Source organism: Leucopleurus acutus (genome assembly GCF_964270905.1).
Source record: "Leucopleurus acutus genome assembly, chromosome: 11".
In the NCBI taxonomy this organism is placed as follows: domain Eukaryota; kingdom Metazoa; phylum Chordata; class Mammalia; order Artiodactyla; family Delphinidae; genus Leucopleurus; species Leucopleurus acutus.
The window spans coordinates 4,008,907-4,025,320 of NC_139152.1; the positions used below are offsets into that span (position 1 = coordinate 4,008,907).

General features: G+C 42.6%; 1 protein-coding gene across 2 annotated transcripts in view; it reads left to right on the top strand.

Moving 5' to 3' along the window:
- The window catches only part of TULP3 (TUB like protein 3), a gene marked incomplete at both ends in the record, with an annotated part of 44,533 nt that overhangs the window by 16,166 nt on the left and 11,953 nt on the right, over positions 1-16,414 (top strand). For both annotated transcript variants that reach the window (XM_082850853.1, XM_082850852.1), the window contains 3 exons: positions 5,763-5,814; positions 14,997-15,156; positions 15,874-16,050. In XM_082850853.1, coding sequence (XP_082706979.1) covers positions 5,763-5,814; positions 14,997-15,156; positions 15,874-16,050 — 389 coding nt within the window. The remainder of the gene's footprint in view (positions 1-5,762; positions 5,815-14,996; positions 15,157-15,873; positions 16,051-16,414) is intronic.

Genomic DNA, 16,414 nt, shown 5'->3' on the forward strand with positions numbered 1-16,414 from the left:
CTCATTGTGTTTTTTTGTTTTAATTTATTTTTTATTTTTGGCTTCGTTGTGTCTTTGTTGCTGCGCGCGGCTTTCTCTAGTTGTGGCGAGCGGGGGCTACTCTTTGTTGCGGTGCACGGGCTTCTCATTGCGGTGGCTTCTCTTGTTGCAGAGCATGGGCTCTAGGTGTGTGGGCTTCAGTAGTTGTGGCACACTGGCTCAGTAGTTGTGTCTCTTGGGCTCTAGAGCACAGGCTCAGTAGTTGTGGCGCACAGGCTTAGTTGCTCCACGGCATGTGGGATCTTCCTGGACCAGGACTCGAACCCGTGTCCCCTGCCTTGGCAGGCGGATTCTTAACCACTGTGCTACCAGGGAAGCCCCGTCTCATTGCGGTTTTGATTTACATTTCTTGATGACTAATCTTGTTAGGAATCTTTTCATGTGCTTATTGGCCATTTGTGTATCTACTTTGGAGAAACGTCTGTTCAGATCCTTTGCACATTTTAAAAATTAGGTTGTCTTTTGGTGGTTGAGTTGTAAGAGTTCTTTATATATTCTGAATACTAGACCCTTATCAGATATATGATTTGCAAATATTCTCTCCCATTTTGTGGTTGTCTTTTCACCTTCTTGATAATGTCCTTCGATGACCAGAGTTTTAAATTTTGATGAAGTCCAATTTAACTGTCTTTTGTTACACATACTTTTGGTGTCATCTAAGAATCAATTTTCAGATTCAGTGTCATGAAGATTTTTTTTTTAATTAATTAATTTATTTTTGGCTGCATTGGGTCTTCGTTGCTGTGCACGGGCTTTCTCTAGTTGAGGCGAGCGGGAGCTACTCTTTGTTGTGGTGCGCGGGCTTCTTATTGCGGTGGCTTCTCTTCGTTGCATTGCACGGGCTCTAGGCGCACGGGCTCAGTAGTTGTGGCTCGCGGGCTCTAGAGCGCAGGCTCAGTAGTTGTGGCGTACGGGCTTAATTGCTCTTCGGCATGTGGGGTCTTCCTGGACCAGGGCTCGAACCCGTGTCCCCTGCATTGGCAGGCAGATCCTTAACCACTGCACCACCAGGGAAGTCCCATGAAGACTTATTCTTATGTTTTCTTCTAAGTTTTATAGTTGTAGCTCTTACATTTTGGTCTTTGATCCATTTTGAGATTGGTGCCCATAAACAGAGTTGGGTAGGTCGAGCACGTTCTCAGAAAATTCTCTGTGTGTATTCTGCAGTAGAGCCTTGTGGGTATCTTCAGTTTAGATTGTGGCTAATCAGTAACTGGAGAGCAGTCCAAGAGAATGGTGTTCTGTGGGCATTCCCATGGGCCACACGTGTGTTATAGATCTGTGTTCCTCAAAGATACATGTTTAAGGTTTTTCCTATACCAATTAAATAGGAAATTTTCCATGAGAAAAGTGGGAGGAAAAACAGTAATTTCATTTCTGTTACTCTATAGGACTGCTTTTTGTTTTGTGTGGATTTACTAACCAGGCTTGTTTAGGCTTGCTATTCAACAACTTCGTTTCAAATGAAGGAAAGACACTATTAGAGGAAAAAATGCAAGTTTAGTAAGACCATATTCCAGTCTGACTAGAAATGCTAGTTCAGATTTATTGTAAGTACATAAAATATCTTTATTATTTCTGCTAAGTTATAATTTAAAACTAGAGCACAGAGAAAGTGTAACTTTTGATCTAGAGGAGGTATCTAAGTGCAACAGTTATATAGCATCTTTTTAGTGCCTCTTCTGTTCCGGTCAGATGCTTTGATTGTACCACCCTGTTTATGTAAACTGTTCATCTTGCCCAGGCTTGATGAAAGGAATTAGTGGTGTCAGGATAAGGCATTAAAGACACACCTGTTTTCTTCACTGTTAGAGGTCTTAAGAGAAATGTTTGAGGACTTCAGTTGTGTTTCAGATTTTAGAGTTATTGAAGAGGTTTTAGCATGTTAAGGGGGGATAGAATGATTTTTTTTTTCCATGCTAGAGGGTCTCACAGTTCTGGTTTAGTGAAGAGGACCAAGTGAGTTGGAGGAAAAGCAGATTCACAGCAGTAGCTGTTGAAAATACTAATCCATTACAGGGAGTTTACGTTTTGTCTTAGTTATTTTATGTAGGACTTTTTCAAGTGTATACTAATGTTCACTGGATACTAATAATCTATCACTGTATACATAAAGCTTGGTTTAAAAATACGTGAATGAGGATTAAAAACAGTAAGTAAATCCGGAGCATATCTAGATAGGGGCCCACAAAGTCGTGGTGAAACATAACATATCTGATATTTTTGTCTATTTGTCACTCTTTTAAATTAGGGAGAAAAACGAGAAGATTTATTTAACACTCAATGTTGTTGTTGCTATTCTTTTTTAAAAAAATTTATTATTTATTTTACTTTTGGCTGCGTTGGGTCTTTGTTGCTGCACGTGAGCTTTTCTCTAGTTGTGGCAAGTGGGGGCTACTCTTCATTGCGGTGCGTGGGCTTCTCATTGCGGTGGCTTCTCTTGTTGAGGAGCATGGGCTGTAGGCATGCAGGCTTCAGTAGTTGTGAAACGCGGGCTCAGTAGTTGTGGCTCATGGGCTCTAGAGCGCAGCCTCAGTAGTTGTGGCGCATGGGCTTAGTTGCTCTGTGACATGTGGGATCTTCCTGGACCAGGGCTTGAACCCGTGTCCCCTGCATTGGCTGGCGGATTCTTAACCACTGTGCCACCAGGGAAGCCCATGTTGTTGTTATTCTAAAACGTAAAGGTTATAAAGGAATTAATAGAGGGGACTGTCAGAGAATCAGAATGCACCTCCACATCTATATCTAAGGGGTTATTAAATCTGCTTACACGTTAGTAGTCAGGAAGAGCCTTGGACGTCGTATACAAATTCCAGGTTGCAATGCATTATTAAAATGCATAAAACCTCTAAAATGTAGGAATGTGGTGGTTAACCGTTAAACGAAAGTGCTTTGGGGTGTTTACCACAAATGCTGGAAAGCCATTCTTCCCTTTATAGCCATGGAATTTGTCTTATTAAATAAGATTTTGTATTTATAGTTTTTTTCTGGCAATCAACTCCTAGTAAAAATTTATAGTACAAATAATTGAGAACCACTTCTGCCTTGTTTTATACTTTACTGTTTCTAAGAATGAAGAGTCACAAAATCTTAAATTAGGAAATTGTCAGAAATAGAAAAGACTTTAGAGAGAGCTTAAAGACATTCAGAAGGGTTTGGTTTATCAGTTGAAGACAGTCATTTGATTCCATTTTTGTGGACTTCCGTCAGTCAAGCAAATCTGTCTCCTGATGGTATTAAATCTTGTCTGTTCATCTGTACTTGCAGTCTACTGTGATGACTGGCATAGAGTTTTGTACTGTTTTGTTTTGTTTTTGGCTGGGCCACGCAGCTTGCGGGATCTTAGTTCCCCAACCAGGGATCGAACACGGCCCCCCCCCGCCCCCCCATCAGTGGAAGTGTGGAGTCCTAACCATTGGACCACCAGGGAATTCCCTGGCATAGTGTTTTATTAATTCTTTTATTGAAGAGGAAGTTAAATGACTTGCTAGATCTAAAGGAAGTCAGTGGCCTTAGTAAGATGCTATAGACTATCTAACTTTCTGTCTCCTAGAGCTAGCTTCAAAAAAGAAGTAGAATATATTTGATTTTTAGGTGTAATTTAGACTTTGCAAAGGGACCAGGATTAGTGTCTGTTTCTGCATGGCTCTCCAGGTCTGTTTCTTTATCTTCAAAGTGTGAAAGATAATAGTACCTAATTCACAGGACTGTTTTGAGGAATAAATAAAATAATACATTAAAAATACTTAGCACTGGGACTTCCCTGGTGGCACAGTGGATAAGAATCCACCTGCCAATGCAGGGGACATGGGTTTGACCCCTGGTCTGGGAAGATCCCACATGCCACGGAGCAACTAAGCCCGTGTGCCACAACTACTGAAGCCCGCGTGCCTAGAGCCCGTGCTCTGCAACAAGAGAAGCCACTGCAATGAGAAGCCTGCGCACTACAATGAAGAGTAGCCCGTGCTCGCCGCAGCTAGAGAAAGCCCGTGCACAGCAACAAAGACCCAACGCAGCCAAAAATAAATAAATAAATAAATTTATTTAAAAAAAAAACATATACTGAAAACTCATTATATTCCAGACACAGTGCTAAGTATTTTTTTTTTTTTTAATCAGTGATAATTCTGTCTTACCTTTGGTCAAACCATATAACCTCCCTGGACTAACTACTAGTCCTTACCTATGAAATGAAAGATTGAGGCTAGATAGTGCTGAATTCCCTTCAGCATTATTTCTGAAAATGCAAGACTTTAGTATAGTCCCTATTTAACTACACTTTATTAAGTAATTAATAAATATGAAAAATTGTTTAAACTCACTATATTAAGTAATTAATAAACATGAAAAATTATTTAGAAATTGTTTAAAGTCATCAAAACCATAAATTAAATCAAGAGGCCAATTTACCTATCAAATTAGCAAATGTTTTTAACTTTTAATATTCCTTTTTTATTGAATTATAGTTGGTTTACAATATTATATTAGTTATTACAAGATAATGGCTATAATTCCCTGTGCTATACAATATATCCTTGTTGCTTATATCTTTTTTAAATAATTTATTTATTTATGCAGCAGGTTCTTATTAGTCATCAGTTTTATACACATCAGTGTATATATGTCAATCCCAATCGCCCGATTCAGCACACCACCATCCCCACCCCCCCGCTGCTTTCCCACCTTGGTGTCCATATGTTTGTTCTCTACATCTGTGTCTCAACTTCTGCCATGCAGACCGGTTCATCTGTACTATTTTTCTAGGTTCCACATACATGCGTTAATATATGATATTTGCTTTTCTCTTTCTGACTTCACTCTGTATGACAGTCTCTAGATCCATCTACCTCACTACAAATAACTCAATTTCGTTCCTTTTTATGGCTGAGTAATATTCCATTGTGTATATGTGCCACATCTTCTTTATCCATTCATCTGTCGATGAACACTTAGGTTGTTTCCATGTCCTGGCTATTGTAAATAGAGCTGCAATGAACATTGTGGTACATGACTCTTTGAATTATGGTTTTCTCTGGGTATATACCCAGTAGTGGGATTGCTGGGTCATATGGTAATTCTATTTTTAGTTTTTTAAGGAACCTCCATACTGTTCTCCATAGTGGCTGTATCAATTTACATTCCCACCAACAGTGCAAGAGGGTTCCCTTTTCTCCATACCCTCTCCAGCATTTGTTGTTTATAGATTATTCATTTATTTATTTTTTGGTCACATTGGGTCTTCATTGCTGCACACGGGCTTTCTCTAGTTGCGGCGAGTGGGGGCTACTCTTCCTTGCAGTGCACGGGCTTCTCATTGTGGTGGCTTCTCTTGTTGTGGAGCATGGGTTCTAGGCATGCGGGCCTCAGTAGTTGTGGCTCGCGGGCTCTAGAGCTCAGGCTCAGTAGTTGTGGCAAGTCCCCAGTATATGGTTTTAAAGAGAAAAAAAGAAATCTCCGCATGCATGGGGGTCTGTGCTCTGCCTTTTTCTTATCCTTTGGGTATTTCAGTCTCCTCAGGTCCTCTGTGGACTACGTGTGGCATTAAGGATGGCATGTCCTCCCGCAGTCAGTGTGGGCAGCATCTAGAAACCTGTGCTTTCCCTAAGGTAGAATTAATTGGTTCCAAATAGCCCAAAGGACTAGATACATGGAAAAGATGAGATTGACATGGTTTTATAAGGATTTTCTCTTTACATGCTTTTTTTTCATGTTTTTTTTAACAGTGCCTTTGAGGATGAGACCATGAAGCTTCGGCAGCTGAAACTGGATAATCAGGTGAGCAGAGTCTCCTCTCTTGAAAGGCGTGGACAGCTGTACTGACCATGAAGCTGATGGTCTGGACTTCGGGCTCTGGCCAGACCCACATGCCTTGAGGACATCAGCATTAAAACTGGCCTTGGATTTACAATCACTGAAGCTCCCTTGGCAGCTGTCATAAGAATTAGGGCAATGTTAATGTTGTATTTCTGTGTAGTTAATTTGGTCCTGCTGCCTTAAACACCTCTCTGCACTGTAATTTCATGTAGCTGCAAGACCTTTTCCTTACCTTAAAGTGCAAATCTGAAAATGGTACTGTGCTGCTTAAAAGCCTCTGTTGTCTACAGAATACTTTTCTTCACAGCACTGGTCCCACTTTTCACTTACGCATTATTATTATCTTTTTTTTGCACTGATTTGACTTATGTTCATTTCCTCCATTAGACTAAGCTCCATGAGAACAGGAACTGAGTCTGTTAATGATGACCATTATATCAGAAGTTCCTGGCCTAGGGCTGGGCCCATAGTAATCCTTCATTAAATGTTTGAATGAAGGAAGGAATAAACAAACACTTTTGTATTGTTACATGATGTGATCATAATGATTAGTCAGTTTAAAACCTACACCCAACATATATTACTTCCATATGAATGTTTTCTAGTTCAGGAAATTCCGTAGGTCCAGGCTGTGGTGTAGGATCCTTAACAGTCAGTGTCTAGAGTGGTAGGTGACTAAAAATACCTCCAAAGTTTTGTCTTGCTTTTTTGTGTTGCTGTTGGACCTCGTAACAGGACTTGGAGTGTAGTAAATTACTTTAAAGGTGGAATCACTACAAACTAGTTATGAGGTGTCCATGGGGACGCGCCTGGGACCATCTGGCCTCCAGGGCCCGTCCCAAGCCCTTGGTGTCCATGGTGCCTCTGTGGGGCCTGTCACCAAGTCCACCGCCTCTCAGGCCACCACCTGGGAGGCCTTCTCATGTGCGCCTGGAACGGAGCGTGGCCCAGTGGTCTTTAGGGACCCTCCGCTTCAAGGTGACGGCAGTCGCCTTGGTGGTCAGCACCACTCATCCTGCTCTGCCCACTGCCCTCCTCCCTGGCTGGGCTCGGCCTCCCGGGCCTGCATCATGGCCTCAGCCTCACCGCCTCTGGACGAGGCTCGGTGATGGTGCGGACCGTTCGCCCTGCCCACCTCCAGTGTCCTGGCCCAGGGAGCCCGGCAGTAGCAGCTTCACGGACAGGCAGGCTTCCTCACAACCACTGCTGGCATCCTTTAAGGAGACCGGGGCACATTTTAAGCAAATCTGGCGTTGCACAGCAGGGTAGGAAGCGGCCACAAACGTCTCAGCAGTTGCAGGAGGCTGCCTGCATCTCCCTGTGCAGGGCGTGTGGCCTCTAAGCAGAGGAGCCAGCCCGGGTTGTGCACCTGATTGTGTAAAACTGCTGCCGAGCCTGTGAAACAAATAGTTCTTCCTAGTACTGAGAAAACAGATAAACACAGGAAGGAAATGAATCTGGGGTCATGAGGGAGATCCTGATTAGATATAGATTTATCAGCGGGGGGGGGGGGGGGGGCGCCCCTGCCTGAGAGCAGAATGATTTCGATGAGCCCTTTGTCTTTTACATTCCATTGCATGGCAGACTGTATTTAGGGAGACACACCGCAGACTTTAGATTTTGTTTAGATCTTTGATTTAGTTTTATAAGGCTCGGGTGCATCCCTGACTAACATGAAATGAACTCTATGGTCATCTACCAAGTAATGAAATTAGACATAAGATTTAAATTTTGTGTAGTTTTTGAGTTTTGTGTATAGGTATATTTTCTGGATTTTTAAAAAGACGGCCCAACTCTTTTGTAATTTTTATTCTTTTCAGTGAGAATGCTACCTGTGGTGTGGTATGTGTGTGGTATTTTGGCATTTGGGGATTTTGTAAGCCTTTCTGTAGTACACACATTTTTAAATTATGGTTTTACATAGTTAATAAAAGCATATGAAGGACTTTCCTGGCAATCCAGTGGTTAGGACTCAGTGCTTCCACTGCAGGGGGCACAGGTTCTACCCCTGGTCGGGGAACTAGGATCCCGCCTGCCGCATGGCCAAAAAAATAAAAAAATAATAAAATAATAAGAATTCAAATAATACAAAAAAGGTATTTGGTGAAAAGTCTTTCTCCCTCTACTTGACTAGTTCTTTACCAGAGATAGTCAGTGAATATAAAGACATAAAATTTTATGGGAATTTTTAAAGATTCAAAGCAATTTCTTTGGACCTGATGTATACATTTTGTTGCTAAATAGTGTATGAGAATCCTATGTGAGCCCTGAAATGCTGCCATGAACAGAAGAGCAGGGGGTCAGGGACTTCACCGTCAGACAGCCCATAGCAGGAAAGGCAGCGCCACATACTGAATACAGCGCTGGGCCCAGAAGCAGACTTTGGTTCCCGTTCTAGCTGTGCCTTTAATTAGCTGTGTGATTTTAAGGAAGGTCCTCAAACTCTGTGAACCCCAGTTATTTCGTGTGTGGAGCGAGGTCAGACTAGGTAGAATAACAGGTTGTTGGGGAGGATCTTAGAGTGTGGGAGTTAGGGCTGGGATGGCGGTGCCTTGAGGAGGGCTCGGTAGCTCTCACTGTGGCCTCCAGGCTGGCAGCCTCTTGGTGGGAGGCTCACAGTCCAGGGCATGCCAGTCCCCACCCCCCACCCCCCCACCTCTGAGGGGTACGGGGCATTCCCATCCGTGACAGTGAGTGTCAGTGGAGTTGGGAGGGGCTGGGGACCCCCCCTCTCCCCACCGCGCCTGCGGTGTGGGAATTCTGCTGTGGGAATGTCCCTGTGGTTGAGAGTTACTGGTCTGAGTTTGAGAAGTAGTTTGCTGAGAGCAACCAGAGTTAATCAGTCTCGTGAGGATTGGTTCATACTAACCAGTATCATAAGCAGTGAATCTAAGTCGGGATTAATTTATTAATTGCTAGTGAACCATATACCAGAATCATCAGGTCATCGGTTTCCCATTAGAAGAGTCTGGTGAGTTCGAAATCAGAGCAAGTGGAGTTTGTAAAATGAGCTTTATTGTAAATATCATTGTGTGATGGTGTAATTAATTCACCTCTACTAAAGGGATGTATCTGCCCAGAATGAGATACATGATATCTGGCCAGGGCACTCCCTGCCTTGGATCATTCGTACTAGAGACTCAGGGTGAATCCTGTTCTTCAGTTCTACTTACCTTATTTCCACAGAGACCATTTCCCTTCTCTCAGTGTATTCTTTTATCATCCACTACAGTGTTATTGAATTGATTAAATTCACTTCATTCATATCTATGCTGTTTTTCTGATAGTTCATCTTAGAATTGAATGTTTAAAAACCCTAGACTTTCAGATAATTTACACATGGCTGTTTTTGTCCTATACAGATTTTTGAACAGATTTATTGAAATGTAATTCACATATTATTAATGCTCAGTTACAGTGTACAAATGATTTTTAAATCTTGTGTAAGTGGAACCATACAATATACAGTCTTTTGTGCCTGGCTTCTTTGGCTTAGCAAAAGGCTCACCCATGTTGTAGCATGTATCAGGAATTCATTCCTTTTTACTATTGAATACGTTCTGTTTTGTGGACAGACCATGTTTCTCCATTCATCAGTTGATGGACATTTGGGATGTTTCCACATTACAAATTATGCTTCTCTGAGCATCTGTGTACAAGTTTTTGTGTGGAAGTGTTTTCATTTCTCTTGGGTGATCTACCCAAGTATAGGTATACCAAGATATACCTAATATGCCTTGGGTAACAGGAGTGGCTTTGCAGGTCATATGGTAACTCTGTGTTGAACATTTCAAGGGACTGCCAGACTGTTTTCCACAGTCACTGACCATTTTACACTCCCACCAGCAGTGTGTAAGGCTTCCAGTTTCCCCACTTTCCTGCCAGTACTTATTGTTGTCTGTCTTTGATTAGAGCCATTTTAGTGAGTCTGAAGTAGAGTCTCATTATAGTCTTGATTTGCGTTTCCCTAATGACTAGTGATGTTGAGCATTCTTAGTGGCCATCTGTATGTTCTCTTTGGAGAAATGTCCATCCAGATCCTTTGCCCGTTTTTAAACTGGGTTACTTTCTTTTTGGTTTTGAGTTGTAAGAGTTCTTTATATAGTGTAGACCCAAGTTCTTTATCAGAAATATTATTTGTAAACATTTTCTCCAATTCTGAGGGTTGTCTTTTTACTTTTTTGATGGTATCATCTTCAGCCCAAAAGTTTTATCTATTTTTTCTTTTGTCACTTGCACTTGGAGTGTCATCTAAGAAACCATTGCCTAAACGAGGTTACAAAGACTTGCTCCTGTGTTGTTTTCTAAGAGTTTTACACTTGCCAAGATCTGTTTTGAGTTAATCTTTTTATATGGTATGAGGCAGGGTCCAAAATCACTCTTTTGCACGTGGATATCCAGTAGTCCCACCACCATTTATTCCCACTGAGTATATTTTGCTTTTATTTTTACTACTGTCACTAGATGCTCATATTTTCGGGCTATGTGACACCTTAGCTAGCTCCAGAGTGTAAAGAGTTTCAGATTGTTTCAGCGATGTTACTCAGACAGGAGTGCACATTAGGTGGAGAATGTTTATGCCGTCTGGCAGTCAATGGATTAGAGTATAGCACGGTCCCTTTGGGCTGGGTCCCCATCTATGGATAGTACCCTTCGAAGGGAGGCAGCCATCAGTGCGTCAAATCGGTACTTGAAGAAGTCTGATTCAGGGACTCCTGGCGGTCCGGGGGTTAGGACTCGGCTCTTCCACTGCAGTGGCCCGGGTTCCACCCCTGGTCAGGGAACTAGGATCCCCAGAGCCGTTTGGTGTGGCCAAAAAAAAAGTCAGATTTTGGGCTTCCCTGGTGGCGCACTGGTTGGGAGTCTGCCTGCCGATGCGGGGGATGCGGGTTTGTGCCCCGGTCCAGGAGGATCCCACATGCCACGGAGTGGCTGGGCCCGTGGGCAATGGCCGCTGAGCCTGCGCGTCCGGGGCCTGTGCTCCGCAACAGGAAAAAAAAAAAAAAGTCCAATTTTAAACTTTTAGTTTCATCCTCCCATGATCTCTCTTTGTGTGCCAGGAAGGTTGATTATTTTTAGCCAAACCGATAGACCTCTGGCAACCATTGTGATCTTGGTGGTTGTACCTGCGGTTACGCAGTCCGTTCCAAGAATGTCATAAAGTAACCAACCCATTATCTCTAGGAGTCCTTAGAAAATTGAGAATCAGTGGAGTCTCAAGCTGTCATTAATTTGAGGCTTGCATGGGATTTATTATTTTATTGGATAGAGTCCTTTGATGGAACCCCCTCCCCGAATATAATCCCCTTTATTTCCTCATTTATTTTGGTATTACCATTCAATATTTTGCTTCAGGGAATGATAGTAGGACCTACCACCAGATTCTGGAGAAGATGGATTCTTTGAGTTACTGCTCAGTTTCCAGGGAGCTGGGAAATTTAAAGGTTTAGTTTATGTGATACTTAAAAGTCCTGAAGTCAACATTTTTCATTGTATCTAGGCATCAAACAGTCCCCTTTGGCTCTTTTTCTGACTGCCCTGACCTTCCCCTTACAAAGGTAGGGAGTCCTTTGTTTACATAGCCTCATCTAAAGCACTCTTAGCTTTTCAGGGAGGGTAAAGCATAAATAAGTTGACACCATTACATTGAAGCTCAACCACATCTCTCCTCCTCCGTCCGAATTATGTGAGGCTGATTAGAATGCTAAGTGAGGTGACAGCCTTGACCAAGATGGCAGTTGGCCCTTTTGTGGGGTTTTTTCTTATTTACAAACTTGGACAATAGGAGGGTGTGTTCAGTGCAGTAATATAGCAGCTGTGTCCCTGAGGTTCACAGTTTGAATCTAGAGTTGTTTTTTCTTAAGTTGTTGATCTGAATGGGTGTGACTAGCGTTGACATGGATAGAGAAGGGCTTCACCAGACACCTTAATAGGATCACTGTGGCCATAGATCTAGTCTACCCTTTGCAGGTCTCAGAACTTGGTTTTGTCAGTGAGCCCAGATGTAACATCTAGCTCTTTGGTTCCCCTTTTCTAGACCACAGGCAGCATTGTCCTCTGGAACAGATGCACACCAGTCAAACTTACAACACTCAGTCATGAAGCCAGATGCCAGTTTACTGATTTACAGTGAGGACTCTGTACTCGTGCAGTGTGTATTCATTGCTACTGTTTATGATGCTCTGTTCTTGGGAAGAACAAGAAGTTAGACTGAAAGTGAGAAGGCTGATTGGTAAGCAAGGAGTCAGAGGAAAGAGAAGGAGATAGTCCTGAGGGCTCGCTCAACAAGACCATGAAGAAGCCTTGGATAGTCTCCTGTCCTCAGAGAGAGGGAGCTTTCCCAGTAGATGGGGTGCGCTTGTCTGCCAGAGTCGGTATCTCTCTTTCTCGGACACAATGGACATATCCTCTCAGATTCTTGCTCTTTGGCTGCTTTTTTCTAGACCATAAGCAGAATGCTCCTTTTCTGTACCACAGTTTTTTCTTTACATATGTTAATAAAATGGATTCGCTGTAGCTCGTGTTCTTGTTTCATCAGTTGTTTCACAGTTCTTTTATTTCACTTTTTTGGCCGTACCACGCGGCATACAGGATCTTAGTTTCTGGACCAGGGATCAAACCTGTGCCCCTGCAGTGGGAGAGCGGAGTGTTAACCACTGGACCGCCAGGGAAGTCCCAGTTGTTTCACAGTTATGAGACTATTTGAGACTAAATAGCTGTGGCCACATGGATAATATGCGACAGTTTGTCATGTCTTTATACTTCATGTTTACCATCTCTTTGAGGCAGTTAGTTTACTTCTTATCCATTATACAGACTTCTTAGTTGCTATAAGAATCTTATCAGCAAGTTCCAGGGGGAGAACCTCGTTATAACCTCCTGTGTATTTAGTGTTCCTGGGACATTAAGGTCCACCTGTGCGTATTAATTTATGGATCTCAAAATAACCTCAAAAACCCCAATTATTCTTTCCCAACTTGCTCTAAGCTCTCTTTTCATTCTTGACAGTATAGTCCCTTTGGCATATTATTTTAGCATCCCTAGTGTTTTTCCTTATGCACAAGGTTGGGTAAAAAAGAATAGGTATATTTCTTCTGTCTTCTGAATTTATCTGCAAGCTTTTATCAGGCCAGTTCTGGAAAAAAATGGTTCCTTTCCTACTAATAGTCTCACCCCTTAGATTAACTCTTCTTCCTAGTGGCACTTTTTAAAAGCAGTATCAATGAAAGAGTAAACAGTTGGCTTTTTGCCTGAGAAACAGTAAAGTAGGTTATATATCTTTGCTTTTAAATCATGGCTTAATTTTTTAGCTTGGGGCTTGACACTCTCCTGTTCTGAGACGTCCCAGATCCATAGTTAATTTCTATGTATTATAAGCTCTTATTTGCCAAGGCTTAAAAATAATATATATGCTGGTACCTTCCTTTTCATCTCATTGGATTTTTTTCTGATAGTCTCTCATGCTTTTTTCCTGACTTCCTGCTACCCTACTCTTCTTTCTTGCTTTTATCCATAGAGTTGATTGTTTTTTAATTGGAATTTTCCAACTGCTATTTTTTTCCCATCTTTTCCTTGGCGCTAATTTTTTGGATTATTAATTATGTAAAAATGAGCAAGAAAGCAAAACTTACTGCTTTTTAGCTGATTAAAACATGAAAATAGGGCTTCCCTGGTGGCACAGTGGTTGAGAGTCTGCCTGCCGATGCAGGGCACATGGGTTCGTGCCTCGGTCCAGGAAGATCCCACATGCCGCGGAGCGGCTAGGCCCGTGAGCCATGGCCGCTGAGCCTGCGCGTCCGGAGCCTGTGCTCTGCAACGGGAGAGGCCACAGCAGTGAGAGGCCCCGCGTACCGCAAAGAAAACAAAAACAAAAACATGAAAATAGTTTGGGGTTTAGAGGATAATAAGTTTTTTAAAATTTTATATTGGAGTATAGTCAATTAATAATGTTGTGTTAGTTTAAGGTGTACAGCAAAATTATTAAGTTATACATATACATGTGTCTATTCTTTTTCAAATTCTTTTCCCATTTAGGTTATAACAGAATATTGAGCAGAGTTCCCTGTGCTATACAGTAGGTCCTTGTTGGTTATCTATTTTAAATATGAGTAGTGTGTATATGTCAATCCCAAACTCCCATTCTATCCTTCCCCCCAACCCCAGTCCTTCCCCTTTGGTAACCACAAGTTCATTCTCTGTGAGTCTATTTCTGTTTTGTAAATGAGTTCATTTGTATCATTGTTTTTTAGATTCCACATACAAGCTATATCATATGATGCTTGTCTTGCTCTGACTTCACTTAGTATGATAATCTCTAGGTCCATCCATGTTGCTGTAAATGGCATTATTTCATTCTTTTTTATGGCTGAGTAATATTCCACTGTATATATGCACCACATCTTCTTTACCCATTCATCTGTCGATGGACATTTAGGATGCTTCCATGTCTTAGCTATTGTGAACAGCGCTGCAATGAACATTGAGGTGCATGTATTCTTTCGAGGCACGTTTTTCTCCAAATATATGCCCAGGAGTGGGATTGCAGGATCATATGGTAGTTCTATTTTTAATTTTTTAAGGAACCTCCGTACTGTTCTCCATAGTGGCTGCACCAATTTACATTCCCATCAACGGTGCAGGAGGGTTCCCTTTTCTCGACACCCGGTGGATAACAAGTTTTTTTTTGTTTTTGATAACAAGTTTTATCTTTTTCTTCCAGTTACAAAAGTAAGAAAATTTAGAAAACTAGGAAAAGGAAAAATAATCATCCATATTCTACCACCCAGAGAAATCACCATTCCTTCATCTTTTCTCCTATTCATATGTGTTCATATATTTTAAACTTGATTGTGCTTTGATCATAATATGTTAATTACTATATCTTTTTAATATACTTAGATCATGGTCTCAGCTTTGCTAGAAATACATTTGTATAATTTTAGATCTTTTATAGGTGTTTAGTAAATATTTATTAAATGAAGTGAATGAATCCTTACCTCTCTCTGTGTCTCAATTTTCCCATTTCTTAAGTGGGAAAATTTAATTTACAAGAGGTTTTGTAAGGATCCATGAAAGACTGTATATGTTGAAGTAGCTAGATCTCATCATCACTCTCCTGGCTGTACTATCACAATTTTCCCCAGAGAGCGCTGCTGGAGAAGAAGCAGAGAAAGAAGCGCCTGGAGCCACTCATGGTGCAGCCGAACCCAGAAGCCCGGCCCCGTCGGTCAAAGCCGAGGGGAAGCGAGGAGCGCGCTCCGCTGGTGGAGCCTCAGGCCCCGCGCAGCGGCGTCATCCTGCACGGTGTGTACTCAGGCAGCATCTCTGCCTGCTGCTGCGTGGTTTTCACAAACCTGGGGGAGGCAGGAGGACTCTCAGGTGGACCAAAGGGACAATATTAGCATCGTTACCAGGTACCTTCGTTTATCTTTATAATCCCATTCAGGGCCTTTGAGTTGGAATAAAAGCAGTGGTCTGATCAGTGGAGGATACCTTAAAGTTCACAGCCGTCCTGGAACTGTTGTTTTAGATGCAAAATGAAAGTGTCCGGAACTGCCCATTTGAGGAGCTTCCAGGCTCGACTGTTGCCTCCTGGCAGAGTTAACCATGAAGCCAGGAGCAGGTAGAGAGCACGCATTCTTCCAGTAGCCGGACTCAGAGGGACACCTGAGTCAGCGACGGGGTGAAGGAGGAACCAGGTTAAACAACTCTAAAGCTAGCCCCCTCGGCTCCTGGTTTGGACGAGATCTGCATGAACTTCGGAGGGCCTACTTGGCTTTCAGTCTCATTCTTAAGTTTCTAAAGCACGGCATCAGGCACATTTACTTCAGTGGCAGTCAGGGTGTGTTGATAAAATGAACACCAGATCATAGAATGGATTCCGCTGTTAACACATGTCCTCGTGGATGTTAAAGAAGGAGGAGTGAAACGGTTTGGCGCTTCTTAGATCACATACACCAAAACCATCCGGCCAAATAGTGGACAATGCTTTCTTCTTTCTTCTTTCTGTTGGGCCCCTAGGCATTGACGGTCCCGCTGCCTTCCTGAAGCCAGATGCTCAGGACGTGGAGACCAGACCTCACATCGTCTCAGTAGGATCTCCTGCCGCGGAGGAGGATGCTGAAGGAGGTGCTGATGGAGATGGCACCTGGGACCCTGCATCCAAGCCAGATCTCCAGGAGATTCTCCAGAAACATGGTGAGCATTGCTGACAGTTTTCAGGCAGTGAGTTAGTTACATAAAATATAAAACAGGGAATTCTCTGGCGGTCCAGTGGTTAGGACTCTGCGCTTTCACTGCCAAGGGCCCAGGTTTGATCCCTGGTCGGGGAGCTAAGATCCCACAAGCTGCACGATGCAGCCAAAATACATATATAAATGTGTGTGTGTGTGTGTGTGTGTGTGTGTGTGTGTGTGTGTGTGTGTGTGTGTGTGTGTGTGTGTGTAATGTTAGCTACTATTACGGCTATTTCCTTCCTTTTGACATTTTATTTTTGTCATCCCCACGCTGTTCCTTTGAGTTGCCCCTCAGCACCCTACCCTGCCTCTGTTTCACGGTTTAT